This window comes from Aulostomus chinensis, chromosome 5 (assembly GCF_037954235.1).
Source record: "Aulostomus chinensis isolate RoL2024-O1b breed Wild chromosome 5, RoL_Achi_v1.0, whole genome shotgun sequence".
Lineage (NCBI taxonomy): Eukaryota > Metazoa > Chordata > Actinopteri > Syngnathiformes > Aulostomidae > Aulostomus > Aulostomus chinensis.
In genome coordinates this window covers 31,660,626-31,682,453 of record NC_141324.1, presented here as the reverse complement: position 1 = coordinate 31,682,453, position 21,828 = coordinate 31,660,626, and the positions used below count along the sequence as shown (strand labels likewise).

General features: G+C 47.7%; 1 protein-coding gene across 19 annotated transcripts in view; it reads left to right on the top strand.

Moving 5' to 3' along the window:
* dlg1b (discs large MAGUK scaffold protein 1b) overlaps positions 1-21,828 on the top strand; it is an 86,374-nt gene that overhangs the window by 16,475 nt on the left and 48,071 nt on the right. For 5 of the 19 annotated variants that reach the window (XM_086204744.1, XM_086204742.1, XM_086204743.1 and 2 more), the window contains exons 4-6: positions 193-264; positions 13,274-13,438; positions 17,699-17,848. In XM_086204744.1, coding sequence (XP_086060870.1) covers positions 193-264; positions 13,274-13,438; positions 17,699-17,848 — 387 coding nt within the window. Of the gene's footprint in view, positions 1-192; positions 265-6,091; positions 6,564-12,638; positions 13,157-13,273; positions 13,439-17,698; positions 17,849-21,828 lie in introns of those variants that run through there. The other 14 variants (XM_086204753.1, XM_086204763.1, XM_086204757.1 and 11 more) reach the window with 5 other exon arrangements.

The following is a 21,828-nucleotide window of genomic DNA, read 5'->3' as shown; positions in this document are numbered from 1 at the left end:
TTACTGGTGGCGAACTGCCGTGTGAGTCTTGGACCTGCTGGGAGTTCTTGTAGTTTCATGTTCAGGTTTAACGAGTAACTCACACATCTGTGTCGTTAAAGTGGCGAGCTGTAGATTTTGATGCTCTTGTTGTAACCTGCATTCTTTCTCTTTCCTCTTCTCCTGATTGTTACCGCCTACTGCCGCTCGTAGGACTCCCCCCTCCTTAATGAAATCCTCCTCGCATGGGCGCAGGCCAAATGCTCGCCCTCCCATAACGGACAAGTAAGTACCGGTGCTTGCTGTTGGTGGGAGGGGTGTTGGTGTTGTCCACCTGCACCGCATGCCCATTCAATCATGTGCTTCGGACCATTGGAGGTTGGTGGGGCCTTTGGTTCCAGATCAGCCCAGCCCAGATCGCCTCATGATGTCACCCTGGTTCTGAAAGCAAAGAGGGTGACAGATACTCAAAGGTATCGAAACATCTCTCTGGTTAGATGTTTTCAAAACCACTCACGATCCCAGCGGGCTGAAAACAGAACTGCGGTGCCATGTTGAGGCGGCCTGTGCCAGGTTCAGGGGTCATGGTTCATTTGGCTTCATTCATATTGGTTCATGCTGTTGGGTCTTAATAATACAAGTCTGGTCCTCAGATCCTCCAGCAGCTGCTCTGTGACTGGCTGATGGATGAAGAGTTCCTACCAACATCTCATGTCCTGATGACGATACATGTTAGTCTAGATATTCTTGCATGTATGTAAGAGCTGTCTTTGAGTCGAGTCTGTTCTCCATGCCATCCTGTTCTTTCTAACAAGCGAAGAAATGTCTTGGTAGAATCAGTTCCTCGGCCTCTGCTCCGCCCCTCCACCATGTTTGGAGAAAGTTGCCCAGGTACCTGAGGATGGACCAACCTGGCGAAACCTCCTGAGCAGAGGCTGTTTGACAAACCAGTGACGTGACTCTGAGCAGCATCTGCTCCAATAGCTGCTGGAAAACACAGTTGCACTTGGCACCCTGTGACCATGACATCACTCTGTAACTCCGCCCCTCAGTGCTGAGAGACTGGAGCTGTGCGGGTGGTCAGTTCCTTCATCCTGGTGGTTGGTTTCTGCTCTGGTTCATATGCTGGGTGCAGTACCTTTCTACTTTTGCAGGTTTTCAGTGTATTTTTATGCTTGAACTGGCAGCATCATCAGCTGTTGGTACTCTTCCTGACCCTTGACCTTTGAGGGCTGTGTGTTCTTGTGTGTTCTTTTCCACCGCTAGAAACTTGCAGTCTGAACGGTTGGTACCGGGCCGATCCAGACATCTTTGGTATCAGATCTGACCAACTTTGGATCTTCCAAATGTGCTTTGCAACTTCGACATCTTTATTATGACGATGAATATTATTTTCTGACTCAGTGTAATATGGTGGTGCAGTCGCTGCGTTGCGACTGTTTGATTGATGTGCAGCTTTATGTGTCGACCATCAGAGGAAGAAAACATAAAACTAAAGAGAGCCCCAGACACATGAAAGGCTTGTACTGCTCCGCCTCCACTCAGTCTCCCAGTTCTCCCTGAGTTCTTTAACATTCCACATCAGATGTTTCAGTGTCCTTGTAAGGATCTTTAACAAATATCTGCCTGCTCTCAATACAGCCTGACACAAAAGGACACAGGATCGCAAGAGTGGTCATAGACTATTAGTTACTGTGGCGCCGTCGTGCTGGAGACGGTCACTGGCTCTTCATCGTCACGTGATGATGTTGTGGACTCGTGTCCTCCAGACATGCAACGAGGGATCTTCTGAAATGTCAACACCTTTATTCTTTTTCCCTGTTTTCCTCTTCTCTCCATTAAATGTTGATATAGAGTCTAGGGGTGTCGACAGTAATGGATTCAGCAATGCATCGCGATGCAGGCGTGCACAACCCTTCATTGATGCTGCAACGTGTCATCATCGATTATGTCACATTGTGTATTTTTCTGGCCTCAGGTGGACAATGAAAGTTGTGAAGTTTCAATTATTTCCAGGGCATTTCCAGAGCAACGTTGCAATGACACACGCAGTCCATTGTGCTGTAGCTACATGCTCTGCTAAGCTACTAAAGCTAGCACAACAACAACTCGAGTGATTAAATACGCACTCAGAGCTAGGAAAGAGGATATCTGAGCACATTTTGGATTCTACAAAGTTAATGGGAAACTGGACAAGACTTACGCGGTGTGTAAAACCTGCCACGCTAAAATTAAGCATGTTGGCAACACAACTAACTTCAAGAACCAAGTTGATCATTGGGTCATGTTTTCTTTTTCAGGTTTGAAAAATGTCATGTCCTCAACACCCTGTACTGTTTCTATATTTTAGTTTCCTTTTTTATTTTATGTTAAGACATTGAAGTCACAGAGACAGGAGAGTGTTGATGATTGAACGTGCACACAGCAGTCTCTGATTTAAATCTGTTGTTCAGTATATCTGACTGCTTGTATTGACTCACGACTGCTGAAAAGTTTGTCAGGTTGTGTGCAGTGATATCAAAGTTTGATGCGTCATAGAATCTAATCGGTCTTATGAATCGTAATCAAATTGAATGTGAGGGCAGTGCCAATGCACACCTGCATGAAGTCCAGATATTATTCTGTATTTGTGAGTGACAGCGGGGGTTCTTAATCTGCTCCCTTGACGTCATGTCTGTGCTGAAGTAGTCCCTCAATTGCAGATAACTGAAGTGGTCCTGGCTGTTAAATTTATAATCTTGTTTCAGTTTTTCAACTCGTAAACCTTTTGCATCTTTTACCACCTGACGTAACGCCCACCATCATGGTCACGTGGAGCTGGACTGTCATGATCTGTCCGGGGCAGGAGTCTTTCATCTGTTGGACTCGCCCTGTCTGACCTGGTGGCGTACAAACGCACGAAAGCCAGAGGCTCGACGAGGTTTCAGAGCCACTTCATTAGAAAGCGCTGTGGTTCCTCATGTCCGGCCGGAGCTTCGGCGCTGGGATGCAGAGTTTCCTGAGCTCAACTCCTAGATGCTGGGCATCTGTATCATGGGGATGAGCTCTGGGAATCGGCTGTGCAGCCAGGCGGTGTGTATTTTGTTGATTAAACTGTTGGTGTTAAGAAGGGAACCTTGATGTGATCAGTGTCTGATGGCCAAAGTAGAGGTTGGGAGGCGATTGTTACAAAATTCCATTTGATATGGAAACCATCATCTTGTTTTTATGCTGAATTAAAGAAAACTTGTCATCTGTTTTACATTCATGTGCTTCTCCTGGCATGAAAGGAAGTGATTATTAGTTGTATTTGTTAATGGCCGTTTGCATGAGGTTTTCCCAGACAGTGCAGTTTGTTGCACTGCTGATTTAAGTATAATGTGGTACGTTTTAGTCAAATGTCCCTGATGATTTGTGGTTGTGATTGATGAATTCTTGTTGGATGGGGGGGCAGGAGGTGGAAATCTCTGGTCTAGGCCCTGCCTTGGCTTTTCCCCATCAGCCTGGCAGGAGCTCTGTAGCTGTGCAGCCTCAGATTTTTCTGGCTCTTGGTGTTGCCGGCGATGTTTATTGGCACAGGGAGTGCTTGATACATTGACTTTTGTTCCAGTGAGAAGACTTGAGAACACTCCGATGTCTTGTACCAGAGCTTTGCCATGTGAGCGTCAGCAGTGTGGCCGGGCTCGCTGCAGCTCAATCATCGTAGACGTCCTCAGGCTGGCCGTCTGTCCCACCTGGCCACGTTAGACCTGCTGTCTAAACTTTATCAGGACAGCTGGTGAACAGAGGGCAGGATCGCGCCCCCTCGTTGTGGTTGTATCACAATGCTTTCATCATGACCACAGGAGGTGTTGCATTGCTGGCAGTCGGGAGACACACATGACTTCATGTTTCCTAGCATGCAGGAGGCTGATGTCAACTGGTTCTCTGGACATTTCGATGTGCGAATGAACCCTCTGTCTAACGAAGGCTTGAGCTTCATGGTTGGGACCTGGTGAGTTAGGATTGTGGGTAGGGCGTGACTCTGAAAGGCATCAGATTCCATGATGAAGTGTCGCTGTGGCTTCCCCCCCCTCTCTCATTTAGGGCAACGCCTTGCCATCTGGGTTGCCAGAGACACTGCCAACAGCCTCTTGGGACACGAACACACTCGAGTGTTCTGCCTGAAAAGAGACTAGGGGTGAGGGGCAGCAGTGTGTTGTGTGGCAGGTACAGGTGAGTCCGAGAAGTCTGGGTAAAGTTGCAAAAAACAGTGCTGAGATGTGTTTTATAGCTTTGGAAACGGTCGCCATATGGGATAGTTGTTTACGAACAACTCCCTTCTGTTCATATTTCCGTGAACGAAGAGATGAAGTTGTGGCGTCTGAACAGCCGATGTGACTGAGGCTGGAAACCGTGGTCTTGAAACTGTCCAGCAGGTTTCTAGTGTAAGAAGGTTAAACTGCCCTTGAAGGTTATTGTCCTGGAAGCTGGAGATGGAGAGTCCTCTCAGAGATGACCAACCCGAGCATCCCTGGAAAATAAAAACATTTTAGTCCAAAATGCTGATGAAACCCTGACAACCATCATCAGGCGAAGTTTGTGTCTGAGGATCTGCTGCCCCCTGCTGTCAGCTGACAGTGCTGTGACTGAAGTATCTTGAGGAAGTAATGAATGAATGAGTTAGTAAAAAAAAAAAGAAGAAGAAGCCAAAAACCTAATTTGTGAGTTAAAGAGAGGAGAAAAATATTTATTTTCTAAGCAGAGACATGATATAAAGTGTGGTAAAATGTCTCTTTTGACTTTGTCTGACTAGAAACTAGATAATACTTTTCTGGGCTCGCCAATATCTGACAGGAAAAAAAACAATTGTGCAGATAATTGCATCGTTTGCTGGTTCAGGTAGCAGTGTATCAGTATCAGTAAATAATGAAAGAATGAAGAAACATGTTTTCAGTCTTCAGTCTCTCCGTCATGATGGACAGAGACATGAACAACAGCAATGTGACTAGAAACCAAAACACGGCACTGCACAAACTACCTGCCAATCACATCTCTGATGAAGGGATGCCATCAGTCACATGCAGATTTTGCACAAATTATTGTAATTCTGTTTTTTTGTAATATTTTTTCGGGGGGGTTTGTGTGTGTGTGTGTGTGTGTGTGTGTGTGTGTGTGTGAGAGAGAGAATCAGACAATTTAGCAGAAACAAGCAGATCACGATGAGTCTTCTGTAGTTTTCTTGTCATCAGTTTCAGGAGGAAACTGTCCAATGCACACTCACTCTCTCTAACCCAGGGGGGTCACACTGGTCCAGTGAGCGCCGTGTGGCTGCAGGTTTTCATTCCAACCAAGCGAAAGCAGCACCTGATCTAACCAATGAGCTGTGAGGACGCAGCCTAGTAGATTCAAGTAGAATCAGGGCCTGCTTTTGTTCGGTTGAAATGAAAACCTGCAGCTACACGGCGCTCACTGGACCAGTGTGACCCCCCTGCTCTCAACTGTTCAGCTCTGGTAGTTTTAAGATGTCAATCCACAGGAAGTTAAATGGGTGAGTTGACAAAAGAATGAATTGCAGTATAACTGAGTATCACCGTCACTATAAACTAGAAGCAGGGGCTTTTACTTTGACAGTCTTGGCTAGTCTCTGGTCTCATTTCCTGGTGGGCTCTGATTGGTGGGTTTAAATATTGGGCCCACCTTCTCAAGCAGCAGCTGATGGATCCTGCAGCATCGTTCATAATCAACCACGTTTCCTTCCTGGTTGTCAACTCTGGTTAACGAGCCGCCGTCGCCATGAGCTCACTGCAATAACAATCATGCACTTCGATTGGCTGGTGTGACTTGATGTTGGCCCCGCCTCTGTTCCTCTCCTCCATCATCTCTACTTCATCCCATACTTGTCCTCCACTTCTCCTCCTCTGTCTCCTCCTCTTCCTGTCTTCCACATCACTGACTCTGTCCTACATGGCTCTACCTTCCCTGAGGACACCCCCCCCATCAACTCTCCTTGTTTCCAGTGAGTCATGTGACCAACCTTTCTCTCCCTTCCCCCCTCCCCAGAGACCAATCACACCCTCACAGAGGAACATTTAGTGCTCATACGCACACACACTCACACACACACACCCCCCATCATCATCACCCTCTGTCAGTGGAGAGAGAGAGAGAGGGGGAGCAAAGGGAAAGCAGAGCGTCGACGAGGAGTAGCAGTGAGTGCCTGAGAGGAAGTGAAGAGGGAGACGAAGACATTCTACCAGAAGACGAAGAAGGGAGGAGGGGTCAGCGGAGACGAGGAGGGGGAGGTTCTCCCTGAATGAAGGAAGAGCTCTGGGAGTCGTTTCCTCCCCGCCGCCATGGAGCGACGCGAGGAATGAGGGCGGATGGTGAGAGCAGGGAGCAGCAGCAGCAGTGGTGGAGGTGGAGGAGGAGGAGGAGGAGCAGGGGGAGCCATACGGCGTGGGAGGAGTCGCCAACGCTCCCGAAGGCGGCGGCTGACGGCCAACTGTCCCGGCACCGACAAGATGTCCCCCAGTGCCAAGAAGGTGGAGTGTTTCTCGCCCATGCTGTGCCATTGCAAGGTGGCGTGCACCAACAGCACCATCTCGCTTATGTTCGGCTGCAAGGTGGGTGGAAATGTCCCGCGCCTCACGTGGGTGGGCGTGTGTGAGGTCACTGCGAGGGCGGCGCCGTAATGTGTCACTGCGGCGTCTTCAGCTGATTGGAGAATCCTTTGCACAGTCAAGGTGTTCATCGTCTTGGACAGTTGTGATTTTTTTTCTATTTCAGCTCCTCTGCATCTCTAGAATCAATGATGGTTGATCAGTTGGGTATTGATCCTGTACAGCCTGGGTGGGCTTCAGTCAGGACCCGTGTCCAAAAGTTTTGACTCTGACAAAGATGGTTAGATGAATACATTGGATAACACATTCGGGAAGAATGAATGACCTTTGATTCCCGTGAAGGAAGTCTGAGTCGGGAACTGTAGATTCAAGTGGTTGAGTGCAGAACTAGCTGGCTGCTTGGTGCCACGCCGTGGCAGTTGACGGCTATTGCACCCACAGAACGCATCTTTGCAGCGCGTCATGTGACAGAAGACTGCTACCAAGACTGTCTCCAAGTACAAACAAGCCGGTGGGAGGCTGGAGAAATCCCAGTGGCACAAAGTACCGCGGTGCGGCCTCGAGCGCCACCGGTGAGATTTTAAGTTGATGGTTATTGGTGCAGATCTTTTGATGCACGTTGGCGGTGAGTTCTGCGCTTTATAAATCCATGTGTGAGTGACGCAACGTTGTCACTGGGTGTGTTCACCAAAGGTCTCAACATTCATCATTGATTAATCTGCTATGTTGAATTTGATCAAGGCTTGTCACAAACATTGAGTGTCCAGTTGTCTTCTATTGACCGCCCAACTGTCCAGAACCCAAAGGACCTGGTCGTCTGTCCAGGCTGGCGGGGCAGCCAGTGATGACACTAAGACACCAGCATGGACGCCAGCTTTGCAGCAGGGTTGTGAAGAGGCCCCTGACCACCCAAATCTTTTCGTATCCAGTAGAATTCATGGATGTACTGGAAATGTGTGGGACGCGTCGTCAGACCAGAATGTAGAATCATTGGAAGCTGCCGCTACTGCTCCAGATTCCCATGACGCCGTTGTTTCTAACTCGCTCCTTTGTTCTCACTGGTGTGTAACACCAACAATGGCTCGGAGACCCCGAGATTTACTTTTTTCAGTGCAGCGCAGGATGCCAAACTGTGTTGTTACCATGGTAACATTGGTACATATGAGTGTGAAATCTAGCAATGCTGCAATTGCAGGTTTTTGACTTTCAGCCTTTCAAGAATTGATAAAAAAAAACACTCTGAGGACAGACTTGTACCTGCAGTCGTAACTGAACACATGGCGTAGAGGTTACTGGGTGTTATCTGGTGTATTAATCTCTGCAGAACTGAGCCTGTCAGACGGAGCCCAGGGTCTGTTTACCCTTTTGACCTGATGCACCCTGAATGGTCGCCTGAGTTGCCAGTCATTTCTGCTCCACTGATTTGACAAATCAGAGGCCGGGTGTGTGCCGGTACTGAGCTTTGATGGGCAGGCACGTGCATGTGTGGCTAACATGTGAAAGACCAGTGGAGCAGAAGCATCTCGCAGATCAGCTGATGGAGGCGGTCCTCTGCTGTCAATCACATTTCACATGATCCTGCCAGTCAGCCACAGACGTTACAGTGTCACCTACACGCCCGCCAGGTCACGGGAGGGAGGGTCTTCAAGGACACGTCTGTAACGTCATAACATGTGTGAGCTTCCTCAGCGTGTTAAACATAACCGCCATCAGCCAACATAATGCCACTGGGTGTGGGGGGATGTGTGTGTGTGTGTGTGTGTACTTGGTTTTTGCTATCTTGTGGAGACCTTTTCTGGTATAAACACTACCTTATTAGGACCCTAGTCCTCATGGGGACCAAAGACTGGTCCTGATGCAGCAGAACTTAATTCATGAACACCTGGTCAAAGGTGGAGTGAAGGTGGAACCTGCAGTAATCTTGAGGTTGAGGTTAGGATTGAGATTAGGGCTTGTGTTAGGATATTCACATGAATGGACGTCAATGGAATGTCCTTATAAGGATAGCTACGCAGACCTGTGTGTTTGTGTGAACTGTTGTAATCGTCCTCATGACATGAAACTGCATGGTGATCTTGTAACCTGGCCTGTGATTGGCTGGTCACATGTCTTCTGGGTTGAGCACCGTGGGCCGGGAGCGCCGTGTTGACCTCTGAACCCTCAGGCATTACCATGTAAGTGAGGCTGGAAGACTGCAACAGTCAGAGGGGAGGGTTGATGGTGAAGTGTCCCGCTCTGTCCCGTTCCAGTGTCCTGTCGTCCCGCTGCCGTTCACTGTCTTCCAGTCCTCACTGGTTAGACTCAAATGTTGATGTGGATTTTTGTTCGTTCTTCGTGTAAACAGATGAAGGTTTCCCTCGACGTAGAGGTGACAACTCAGTGTGACCCTATGAGATTTCTGAGCCTGATAACAGCTTTAGGTCAGAAAAGAAATCCCTGATTACTGATAATCTAATAGTTTTATACTTCGGTTTTACACTGCTTGTCAGTCACTGTGGACAGTAAAGACAGAAACAGGGAAACGTGTCTGCTCAGATGACCAAAGTTTTACCGGTACTTGAATTGAAAATGTGCAACTGACGTAATGAACTTTTGTGCAGGACTGAAAATAGATGTTGGTTCAGCACCAGTTTCGTACGTCTCTGACTATGTGAAGGGAGTTGAAAAGCTAATTTCTTAAAATATAAATTACTTAAAGATATTTAATCAGACTTGACCATTTAGATGAAGCCCAAAGTGACACAGGAAATTAACTTAGCCTTAAACGAGGCCTCCAACATGTTCACCTGACACCATTTCAGATCTCCATCAGGATTCTTGCTTGCATTTTATCTGCTGTGAAAAGAATTATTAAAATCGATATGAAATCTCGGTAATCATGGCCGATATATCCGTCAGGCCCCCGTGAAAACATGTCTGAACTCTGTGTAAAATACTGACGCAGGTTCTGGAACCCATTTGACTCAAATGGTGATGGTATTCACCTCAGACAATTAGCTGATGGAGGTTTTTTGTGTTCGTACTGAGCCAACACCAGCGACCTTTCCTTCAGGTTACAGCGTGAGCCTCTCACTCCTCTGTTGGCTTCCTCCTCATCACATCCCTGAATCATCCAGAAACCCTCCTCCTCAACATCCAGCTACATCTGCTCCTATTTATAGCCACATTTGGCAGGCGACGTCTCCTCTTCATCTCTCTGAGAGCAAGTGAGGAGGAAGAGGTGGGTGTTTCCAGGCAGAACCTCCCACACCAACAGCAGAAATTTTCGAATAATTTCTCAGTCGTCGTCATTGGTCGCTGATCTGCTCCGGCGTGCGCTGCAGTGTGTCTGCTCAAAATAGTGGCTGAGATGGTGGAGACGTCTTTGTTGTGGACATCTTCACCATCATCGTCGTCTTTCTCTAGAGGCACACACAAGAACGGACACATTCCAGATGTCAGATCAGCAGGAAGTCAGTGGATACTGGACACCATCCACATCAAAGAGATGTCCACATCATAGACCTTTCATCATCAAAGACATCACAGATCAGAGGCTTCAATCACAAACTTCCGAATCTCCATAAGTGCAAAGATGTTCCCCTGAGATATTGGGGTCAGGGAGGAGCATCTCTGACTGCCCAGTGCATCATGGGAGATTCCCAGGCAGTTTGGGTCTATAGCCACATTACAAGAGGGGGTTAGCCTGAGCCAGGCTGAACTGTAAGCTGAATCCAAAAAAGAGCGTTTTAGATCGACCCTAAAACTTACAGCTTTATTGTTTTGATGATAACAATAATGATAATATAATGATGATAACAACAGTAACAATGTCCTCCACTTCCTGGATGATGTGACCATGTGACTGACGCAGTCAGTGAATCTGTTGTGTGTCGACTTCCCCGCCAGGTTCAGTTAAATTGACAAGCTCACTCAACCTCTCGCCATGTCACTCATCTGAACTGGTCTGGAGGCACCCTTGCTGATAAATGATTTGATGTTTTGTTTATCTTTGGGTTCTCTATTGAGTCAATTGACTGGATTGCCACGTTGATGTTGCCAAGGTAACCAATCAGGCTTCAGGAAGCTAGCTGACCTTAGCACTCGGAAAGAACCAAGTTGTCTGTCATCGTTACCAGGAGACGGAGGCGGCCTGTGACGTGCCTGCGCCAGCTGGGGATGCTTCAGTTGGTGGTTGCAAGAGGCCCGCGTTCCTCTGAGGTCATCAAACAGCTTCAACCTGCCAGCTGATCCACCTCACAGCCAATCAGATGGAGGATAATCCTCTTCAAAGATTAATATTTGTTGGAATCACTGGGGGAACTTTCTTAGGGGGGTCTCACTCATCCGTCCTCATGCAAAAGGAAACCTTGAACAGCGGAGTTTGTCTCCAAGTCATCTGAAACAGTGTATTCACTGAGAGCAGAAGAGTCCGTTTATCTGTCTGTAGGCGGGCGATGTGTTGTCATCATCTCAGGTCTTTGAGGGCTTTCGTACGCTGGCTGTCCATCACCAAACCCTTTTATGTAACATCCACCTGTCGGCAGGAAGCCGTCTCCTCCTGAAGACAGACACCTGATGTGTCTCCGTGACATGAGCTGGAAATGCCAGCAAGGCTCCCGCTCACATCGCCATGCTTTCTGTGACTGGTGGTCCTTCAGTCTCTCAGCTGATCAGGGGTGGAGTTATGGAGGACGATGATGTAATCCCAGACCTGAATGATTCCTGAGAGGAACTGAAGCAGTGTCAGGTTCCTTATACAACTTTTGTTGTGATTTGACATTTATGAAGTTGACTTGATTAAAGATAGAGTTTTTCTGATTCTGACCCCAGTATCAGAAATGCTGCCAATTACAGCAAAAAAATGTTGGCATCTTTGTTAATTTATGTTATTTTATAAGAGGCAGGACCCACAAGCTCTGCTAGCTCGGCTCAACTTTGCACACCAGAAAAAAATCGTTTTCTTTGCCACCTGAAAAAAACAACCTCAGATTTTATAGCAGTGAAACTGCAGCAGCTAGCATGTGCTGTTATGCTACCATACGCTACCAGACACCACTGCCTCTTCTTTGCTGCCTCAAAATCAGTAGTTCCAACAATGCAGAGCTGTTTCTGAGCAACGAGGTCAGCTGTAGACCGATATTCTTCATGAGAAGCAGCAGTAAAACGGCGACTTGAACAGGGATCAAGGTTTCAGTTCGGAGGGCGGCACCAACCTGTGCACCAATGCAGGTGTTCAGATACTTTTTAAAAATTTTTTTTACTCCTTTTGTTTGTTTTCATGTCTTCATCTTTGAAGTTGCTGTTGAGCTCCAGTTGCAAAAATGACAGGAACATTCGAACAATCTTTTGTCCAAAATGTGGCTGCATGAAAAAATTGCCTGTGGGAATGTGACTGTTCTACAAATACCACATCGAACCTGGGTTAGCAGTTCGATGCTCTTAAAGATTATATTAATTGTCGTTGTTGCAGTCCTCCTCTTATCCGGTGGGTCCGGGTCGCGGGGCAGCAGCCCCAACAAGGAAGCCCAGACTGTCCTCTTCCAGCCACCTCCACCAGCTCTTCAGGGGAATCCTGAGGCGTTCCCAGGCCAGCCCAGAGATATAATCCCTCCAGCGGGTCCCGGGTCGGTCCCGAGGCCTCCTCCTGGTCAGACATGCCTGGAACACCTCCTGAGGGAGGCGTCCTCACCAGATGCCTGAACCACCTCCACTGACTCCTCTACCTGGAGGAGCAGCAGCTCTACTCTGAGTCCCTCCTGAAGGACTGAGCTTCTCACCCTGTCTCTAAGGGAGAGCCCAGCCTCCCTGAGGAGGAAACTCATTTCAGCCGCTTGTATTCAGGATCTTGTTCTTTCAGTCATTACCCAGAGCTCCTGACCACAGGTGAGGGGTGGAACGTAGACTGACAGGTAAATGTAGAGCCTCTCCTTTTGGCTAAGCTCCCTCTTCACCACAACGGACCGGTTTAGTGCCTGCATCACTGCGGACGCCGCCCTAATCCGCCTGTCAATCTCCCGCTCCATCCTACCCTCACTCCTGAACAAGACCCCGAGATACTTATACTCCTCCACCAGAGGCAGGACCCCCCCCCCCCCCCCGACCTGGAGTGGGCAAACCACCCTTTTCCAGCTGAGGACAATAGCCTCAGACTTGGAGGTGCTGAAGCTAAGAGGACCACATCATCTGCAAAAAGCAGAGACGACATCCTCCACCACCTTGCTGCGGCTAGAAATTCTGTCCATAAAAGTTATGAACAGAACCGGTGACAAAGTGCAGCCTTGGTGGAGTCCAACCCTCACCAGGAACAAGTCCAACTTACTGCCGGCAACGCGGACCAGACTCTCCCTGCTCCGGTAGAGAGACTAAACGGCCCTTTGTAAGGGGCCATCCACCTATATTAATATGTATCAATATTTATGAATGCACTGGTATGAGAGCAGCGCTCGGTCTCATGATATACTCAGGGTTTAGGTTTCAGGAAGGACAAATGTATCGGAACCTCTCTGGAAAGATGCAATCGCTCTCAACTATTCTGCCTGTTGCTGACTCTACACACTACATTACCCATGAGCCTCCTGCTGTTGGTATGGCCTACACATCAGCTAGAACAGCAGGTCTGTGCTGGTTTGGTTGGACATGGATTTTTCTTCTTGTTGCAGCATCCTTGCCTGTCAGTCATCATTCAGGGCATTGTCACCGCTGTTGATCAGTTTTGTTATTTCCTGTTTCAGAAGTACAGGCACCACGATGAAGACTCGTCACCCCAGGACCAGAGCTCCCCTCAGCTGACGGATGAGGCGGTGGGTCCGGAGCTGGTCCAGGTTGCGGAGAAGAACCTGTCTCAGATTGAGAACGTGCATGGATATGTAACTCACGCTCACATCTCACCCATGAAGGTATGACGCCAACTCTTCTTCACCTCCATGACTGGAGTACACTGGCTTCCTGTCAGTGGTGTGTTTGAATCAATAAAGTTATGAAGTTTCAAATAGCCGTGTTAGGAGGGTTCAAGAGGGCAAAGGCTTGTACTTCTGATGTGCTGAGGAGCACCAGAATGAGCCGGCCCCCATCACCACCCCAGCTCACAGGTCTCATCATTGTTGTCTGGGGGTCAAAGGTCACACTCAGGTTATTGTTGAGTTGGCAATATCAAAATTAAGTGATGTCAAACTTCTCCATCTGTCAGCCATACCATGCAAGCACACACACACACAGAGATACAGACAGACACACAGATACAGACAGACAGACAGACACACAGATACAGACACACACACACAGACACATACACAGACACACACAGATACAAACACACACACAGACACACACAGATACAGACAGACATACACAGACACATACACAGACACAGACACACAGATACAAACACACACACAGATACAGACAGACACACACAGACACACACACACAGATACAAACACACACACAGACACACACACACAGATACAAACACACACACACAGACACACACACAGATACAAACACACACAGACACACACACAGATACAAACACACACACAGACACACACAGATACAGACACACACACACACAGACACATACACAGACACACAGATACAAACACAGACACAGATACAAACACACACACAGACACACACACAGATACAGACAGACACACACACACAGACACATACAGATACAGACACACACACAGACACACACACAGATACAAACACACACAGACACACACAGATACAAACACACACAGACACACACAGATACAGACAGACACACACACAGATACAGACAGACACACACACAGATACAGACAGACACACACACAGATACAGACACACACACAGATACACACACACACAGACACAGACACACACACACAGATACACACACACACAGATACACACACACACAGATACAGACAGACACACACACAGATACAGACACAGACACACACACACAGATACAGACACACACACAGATACACACACACACACAGATACAGACAGACACACACACAGATACACACACACACACACACAGATACAGACACAGACACACACACACACACACAGATACAGACAGACACAACACCAACAAGGGGGGAGGATTGTCGCTCCTCTGTCATCTGCATGTGATTCATGAAAACGTGGTCGTGGTTGTTGTCATGACATCATCACACGTGGTCAGATTCCTCCAATCATCTCACTGAATGTTTAACCTTCAGGTCACCTGACTCGTGGAATCTGCAACTCTTTCCGCTTTTGCCATTTCACAACGTTTTCAAATAGATATTTGTCGTCACTCGTGTCACATCCAGCTGTTTGCTGCTGTAGCCATGGTAACAAAACTGATGCTAAGCTAATGGTCAGGAGGGTTCAGAGACAAGCCGAGTGAAGCCCCAAACAGCTGCCAGGAAAAGTCAAAATAGAACTTTGATTCATGGAGTTCTTTTTATCGCAGAGGCTTAAAATTCTAATGTGGTCAGTTTTGTTTGCGGGTTCATTTGCAGCAACTCTGGTTCAGCATCTCAGACATCGTCAGTCTGGCGCCACCTTCAGTTGTTGCATGTACGTGTGTGCTGGCTCCACTCTCCAGGATCACCACACGGGGCTGGTCCAAGTGGATCATCTGTCAATGATTTGGTAGCGTCAGAAACACATGGACAGCAGTAGTCCCTTGTCCAGTGCCACACCTGATGGTTGCAGATATTTCTGTTGGAATTAGCTTGATGGCTTGATAAGCTACCTTGGACCGGGACAGGGCTCCGACCTGTCGCCCTCCAGGTTCCTTCTGGTGTGATGACCAAATTCCTAGCGGGCTCATGGTGTCCATGTGAAGCTCAATCAGGAGGATTTGACTGTCCTGTCAGTCACATGACTTTGTTTCTTGTTCATGCTGTCCTCAAGGTTATCGGTGCAGAACAAGTCGACACGTGCAGAGACGTCTGCTGGAGTGCCTGTTTGACATAGCTTCAAATCTCCAAACTTAAATACAGAGGAAAATTAATTAGCCGTTCTATTTCTAGACCCTCATGGATTCAGATCGTCTCTAAAGAGAGGAAAAAACATATAAAGTTGTTTGTTTGGTAGGTTGGTATCTGTGTGTGTGTGTGTATTTTTGTGTTTTTATGAGCAAGCTAGTCTTTGCTAACCAAGAACATTCATCCTAAATATTGTGACACCAGACATTTGTGGAAGAACAATTGTAGGAAAAAAGGGGTTCTTGTTATAGGTGCTGCTTCTGATGTCACAGTTACATCATCAGAAGCAGGTAGAGAAGCTCAAATTAAAGACAGGCAGCAGTTGCATGATGGGAAATGTGGTCTCAACCCAAATGAGTGAAAAGAGCAGTTAAATTGGTGTTAAAGTATGAATGAATGTTGAGTCACAGTTCTGCTTGCTGAGACAAGAGTTAAAGAGCTTTAGTGTTTCAGAATATAAATAAATGATTGAAACAAATGTGATCAGAAGAAAAGTCAATCCAATCAAAAGAATTTAAACAATTGAAGCACAGCTAAGTAACTAAAGATGGGAATTCAGGTTAGAAACGTCTGTTTAATTTTCAGCAGTGGCTTCATATTCTAGAACATAAATTTCAGGTGATTAAGCTGATATTTCCAGCTGTTGTCGTCACGGTAGCAGAATATGACATCAGAGGGGCCCAACAGGCCGCACCTAGTAAGACTCGCCTGGCGTGCGCGGAGCTTCACTGCCCCCATGTGGTGGCTTAATGCTCTGACGTCTGCGTTATTAAATCAGCTGCCAGTAGGAGGCGACGTGGTGTCAGTGTTGCCCCTCAACGGAGTCACATTGCCGCTGGAGACAGTTTGATCTAACAGGAGAAGTCTTGTGAAAACTTAAAACAAAGTAAACACTATTATTTAAATGAGAATATGATCTCAATCTATCAGGAAATTTAAATTAGGGCTGCAATCAACCAAAGAAGTTCTTGGTCGACTGAAGCCCTCAAATTTCGACTAAAAATTGATTAATTTTATTTATGAAAACTCTACTGTGTCAACTATCAGCACAAAACCTGCTGAGGAAAATTTAGACAATTGTTTTTGTCAGGTTATAATAACTGAGCGATGCCATCATTGGTCCTGACAGAGCCAGACTGAACACAGGAGCTCAGCAAATCAAAACTTTACTCTTAAACACAGAAGGCAAGAATTTTTGCAATTAAAACAAAACAATTATTAGACTAAAACATTGAAGTGTCAATTCTGATGTGTTCATGTACTCAAAACTGACGGGCAACCTGAGGTGGACACGTTAGCTCACCGTTTCTAGGTGACACACCATGTTTGTAGTGGAGCTGTGACATGAAAACTGGTTTTGGCAAACTTTGCATTTGACTTTTTTTTTTCCATGATCCGTTTTCATGAAATGCTGCCACGCTGCAGACGTCTTTGACGTGGTGCACGAGGACTGACTTGGAATGAAACCGTCAACACTAAATAGACATTCATCAAACCACCAGACGTGGGCCTTCTAGTCCTCTTCAGTCTGTTGTCTCTAGTGGGTCGGGCGAGTCCAAAATAGCAAAACAAGGGGGTGTTCAAAGATAGATTGTTATCTGAGAAACAGGGGTGCTTTCGGTACTTTCCTCCTGATGAAATTAATGTGGCAAAAAAATCGACCAATCAGAATTTTGATCGAGCCAGAACGTCTGGACTCATAAATCGATCAGTCGACTGGGAGATTACAGCCCTAGATTGAATACATGTGAACCCCTGTCCTGTAGCACAAGTACCTGTCAACATCATGTCATGAATGTGAAATCGGAAACAAGAAAGTCCAATTCATCATCACCTTGAGCAAGTAGGCAGAGTCTAAACCAGCTAATGACACTGCAGTTGTGTTGCTTGGGAAGCCGTAGATGTTGAGCTCACGCTGATAATAAATGTAGTCATTTTTGGGTTGCTAGGGTTTTGTTTCACTCTTTTGAAATTTGCAGAACAGATTAAATAAATCACTGGTGTGTAATCTTGCTCACATCATTTGTGAGGTAGAAATTAGCCCACATACAGACGTCAGTTTTTTCTGTTCCCTGAGTGTCCACATGTGTGGTCTTTGTCTGTCTGACCTCTTTGTTGATGAACTGCTTCTCCTGTCTTTGACCCTGCGGGACGCCGTCTGTCCTCCGCTGTATCCTGTAGGTTGCGTCTCTGGAGTGCGTCTTTGATGGGTCGCCAACGTTAGGAGAGCACCACCCGGATCTCCCCTCTCCCACGCCCTCCACCCTCTACCCTCACGGCGAGGATAGCCCCCTCCCCTCCTGCTCCTCCAACCCCTACCCCCCGATCCAGGTAAATGCCCCCTCCCCCCAGCATGCTCAGCTATTGCCATGGTGCCCTTCACATTGCAGAGCCCTGCATCAAGCACACCAGGTAGAAAGACCCCGGGGGCCTCAGGACCATGTCTCAGGTGGGGGGAAGGTCGTGATGAAGGCCTCTGTTCAGGGAGGTTGTGGTTATTAGAGACTCGCCATCTTGATGCAGATGATGTCGTATGTTTGGGTGAGACTCTTTGGCTCTTAATAAGAGCACGAGCAACACTTCCCTTTTGTGTATGAGCCAGAAATTAAAGCAGAAGAGAGAGAGCCCAGTGCTGCAGGTGGGTCTGTCCCTCAGTGGGGTCCTGACAAACTAGCACTTGTAGTGACGACCATTCTTATCATAATCAGTGTTGTTATTCTTCCTATTATTGTAATAATAGGAAGAATAACAACACTAGCCATCACGACTATAGTAATAATAGCAACAACAACAATAATGTCTGTCTACGGCTGTTGTCTGGACCAGATGTTGAAATAACAGCAGTTAGCGTAGTGATGGTAGTAACAACAATAGTAATGATGTGTGTACTAATACTCCTCCAGTCTGTATTTCCTGCTTGTCAAAGCACATCAGCTGATGAGGCTCCTTCAATGAGGCCCAGGCCACAGTAGCGTTCACACTACTGACAGAATGTGGCCTCATCTGGTCCAGACCAGCTCAGAATCTGGATCAGATCTCAGGACTCCTTGGCGTACAAACCAGCGCAAATATGAGCGGAGAAATCAGTGAACGACAGGACTTGCATGGGATTCACGAAACATGCGTGTCACACCAATCCCAGCGTAAGAACCAGCGGCTGAAATCTATCAGTCATCATAACCACGCCCTTAAAAAGGGCTGACCAAGAGTGATCTCAGCCTTCTGGATGGGTCCAAATACCGTCATGAGCAATCCAGCTTATCTTCCGCTTCTACAATAAATCCAATATAAAACCACATTTCAGATGTTGTCCCAACAACATGAAGGGTGGAGGCGCATGAAATCAGGTCTCATGGCTTTTGCTTTTTGACCTCAGGTTCCTCACGTGGGTCATGTGATTACCAGTTTAAGGTGTCTAATTATTAGAAGACTGTACTTGACTTAGACCTGGTGAAGACTTGAAACAGGACTAACAACGGATTGATGGTTCCCATGAAGGGTGATGAGCCTGTCTCAGTTGTGGAGCTCAGCATTCACTGGTCTCTGGATAGATGATAAATATTTTTTATTGTCTTTTCTCTTCCTGTGAAAAAGTTTGATGACTCCTCATGCACTTGCAGGTATGGACTAATTTTGTGTCCAGAGAAAGTGCTTGCTCTGGTTTTTATGTCCCGCCCTCTCCATCATGTGATGCACTGCCGACTCTAAAACAACGCTTTCCTGTTCATGTCTCACCGCGCTGTCAAAACGACTTGTTTCAGAGTTTGGCTTGTTGAGAACATCTGACGAGTTTCGCCATTAAATTATTGATCCATGTTTGTGGGCTAACAGGAGGTAGCCAGTTCAGCAGGCTCACGTGAACTATAGTTCATGTTCAGCAAAAGTCTCTCCCCTGTCGCGTTAGGCTTGGGACTGGGGCGTTGTAAGTGACGAGGCGGCGTCCCGTCTGTGGAGGAAGTCCCTCCCCATCTGCATTGATTCCTCCATGTTTGCTCCACCTGTCTGCGCCCCAGTGAATGGATCGTCCCACAAAGGCAGCAAAGGGGGATGTACCGCATACTCCTTTTATTCCTGTCATACTTTCATCTTTCTTCCTCCGTCTCCCATCGTCCTCCCCTTAGCAGCACCATGGCAACACAGGAGATGAATGACGACAAAGAAAATCCTGACAGTGGGAAAATTGTGGGTTTGGGATGGGACCTGAAGAGACGGACTAAAATGGATTTAGTGGATTTCAGAGCCATTGTGGGGGGTTTAAAAGCAGCCCCCCTCCAACAATGGTTCTGATGGATATTGACAAAAACCACCTGAAAAGCCTGAAATGATTCATTACTGTTGCAACCAAGCAGAGGATTCTGGGAGGGCCAGACGTCTGCATGCAGGAACGGGGTTGCAGCTCGTCCTGGGGAGTCATGACAGAGGAATATGTAGGAACGATGACTTGAATATTTGTGGTTTCACGAAGGTGGCAGAGGGTTCTGGTGCCAGCAGAGGTGTCAACAGCACCCAGCAGCTCTGTAGATGTTGATGCTGTGTTTTGCAGGGTTCACCTCTGGTTATCAAAGTTCCGACTGAGGCAGTATTTGATGGAACATGCAGAGCGTCATAAGGGCGCAACCTGTTTTACGCCCATGTTTGTACCAGCCAAACAGACTGCAGAAAGTCTTTCAACGCATTTCTGGAATCAGTGTCACCTTCTGTCTGCTGTTGTTTGGAATTCTTGGCGTGATGCCAGGGGGCAACTCCTAAAACTCGTCTGCTCACTGACCAAACAACTTGACATGTACCTGTGCGGCATTGACACTGGAGTCTCTGCGTCCTCCAGGGGTGATGCAGCCGCCAGAAGGGGAGAGATGCTCCTTCAGTTTCTCTCACCAAAGCGGCTCTGAAGTGCGAGATTTTGTTTGTCTTTTACATCTGCTGGACTCGACCAGCTGAAATATCGCTGATTCATACATCAGATTTAAGAAGAGGACCAGCCGCGCACTCATCTTCAAGGTTGAAGTGAGCCGGCCGCCACCACTTCCTGGTTCGGACCGGCGTGCTCAGCTTACCGTTGAACGCTGCAAGGACTGATCTCTGCAGAACTACCCTTCGTGACATCGCTCTGCTGTGCCGTCCAGCATCATTGTGGACTTGGTTTATTAACCTAGTTCACGTTTCTCTCGCCTCCTTTATCGTTCCTTGAATGCGTGTAGCCTCGTTCAGTTTCACTTTTGCTGCGATGGCTGGTGACTGAGATTTCTGACCACAACAGGCTGAAGGGTGATTGTTGCTGATTGCAGTCATGTGGTCCAGGTGGTACTTAACCATGACAGCGCTGGTACCAGTCCGTTCTTTGTTCTCTACTCTCTCTCCCTGCCTGATGCGAATGAACTGTAAGTTTTTGAAGACCTGAGGCCGGGACATAAATCAGGATTGGCTCATTTTTCTGTTGGTGTTGCTGCTGTTCTCAGACCAGTGAGATCACGGGTGGCCTCCTCGATAAGAACAGATCTTTACCGAAGCAGCGAGGAACCTCAGGGAACAAAAAAACCCAAGGTGTCAATGCCTTGATAATGGTGGTCAAAGGGAACCCTAAAGTGGCGAGAGAGATCCACCCCCAGCGCTCGCTCAGGGGTTTGGTGGAGCGAGTCTCAGCAGCTGACTTGGTTTGAAGAGAAGACCGAAAGACGGAGGACTGAAGTGGGACAGAGGTCAGCTGGAGTGGAGTGATTTTGTCCTGGGACGCAGGAAGAGGAGGAGGAGGAAGGAGCTGAAGGAGGTTTCCAGACTGCAACAAGGAGATCAGACGAGGAAGACGCCGGCAGCTCTGCAGTCTGTTGTTGCTCTCTCTCACTCCCTCCGTCTCTCACTCCCCTCTCCATGGTGCCCTGTCTGTCTGTCTCTCTTTCGCTCTCTCTCTTTCTCTCTCTCTGCCCCTCCATCCCTCCCGCTGTTTCTCTCTCACACTGTCTTGCTCTCTCCCTGCTGAGCAACGCTCTCTCACCTGGCAGGGTAACTCGCCCCCAGAGGCTCACTTTCTTTCTCCGGATCAGTCCAGCGTCTGACGTGCTTCTCATCATCTCACCGTCTGGTTATCAGCTCCTCCGCAGCCTCCTTGTTTGGGGGGGGGGCACAAGTTGGCGCGAAGCCCCCCTCCTATCGTCTGCTCTCTAGCCAGCGCCTCCTCCGCTACGCCGCCGCCTGCAGCAGGAGTGAGACGACTCACCACCTCGGCAGCAGCAACAAGCAGCATGCTCAACTCTGTGTGGTATGCCAAGAAGATGGGCCGCCGAATCATGGGCACCCTGAGGAGAACCAAGAGGCTC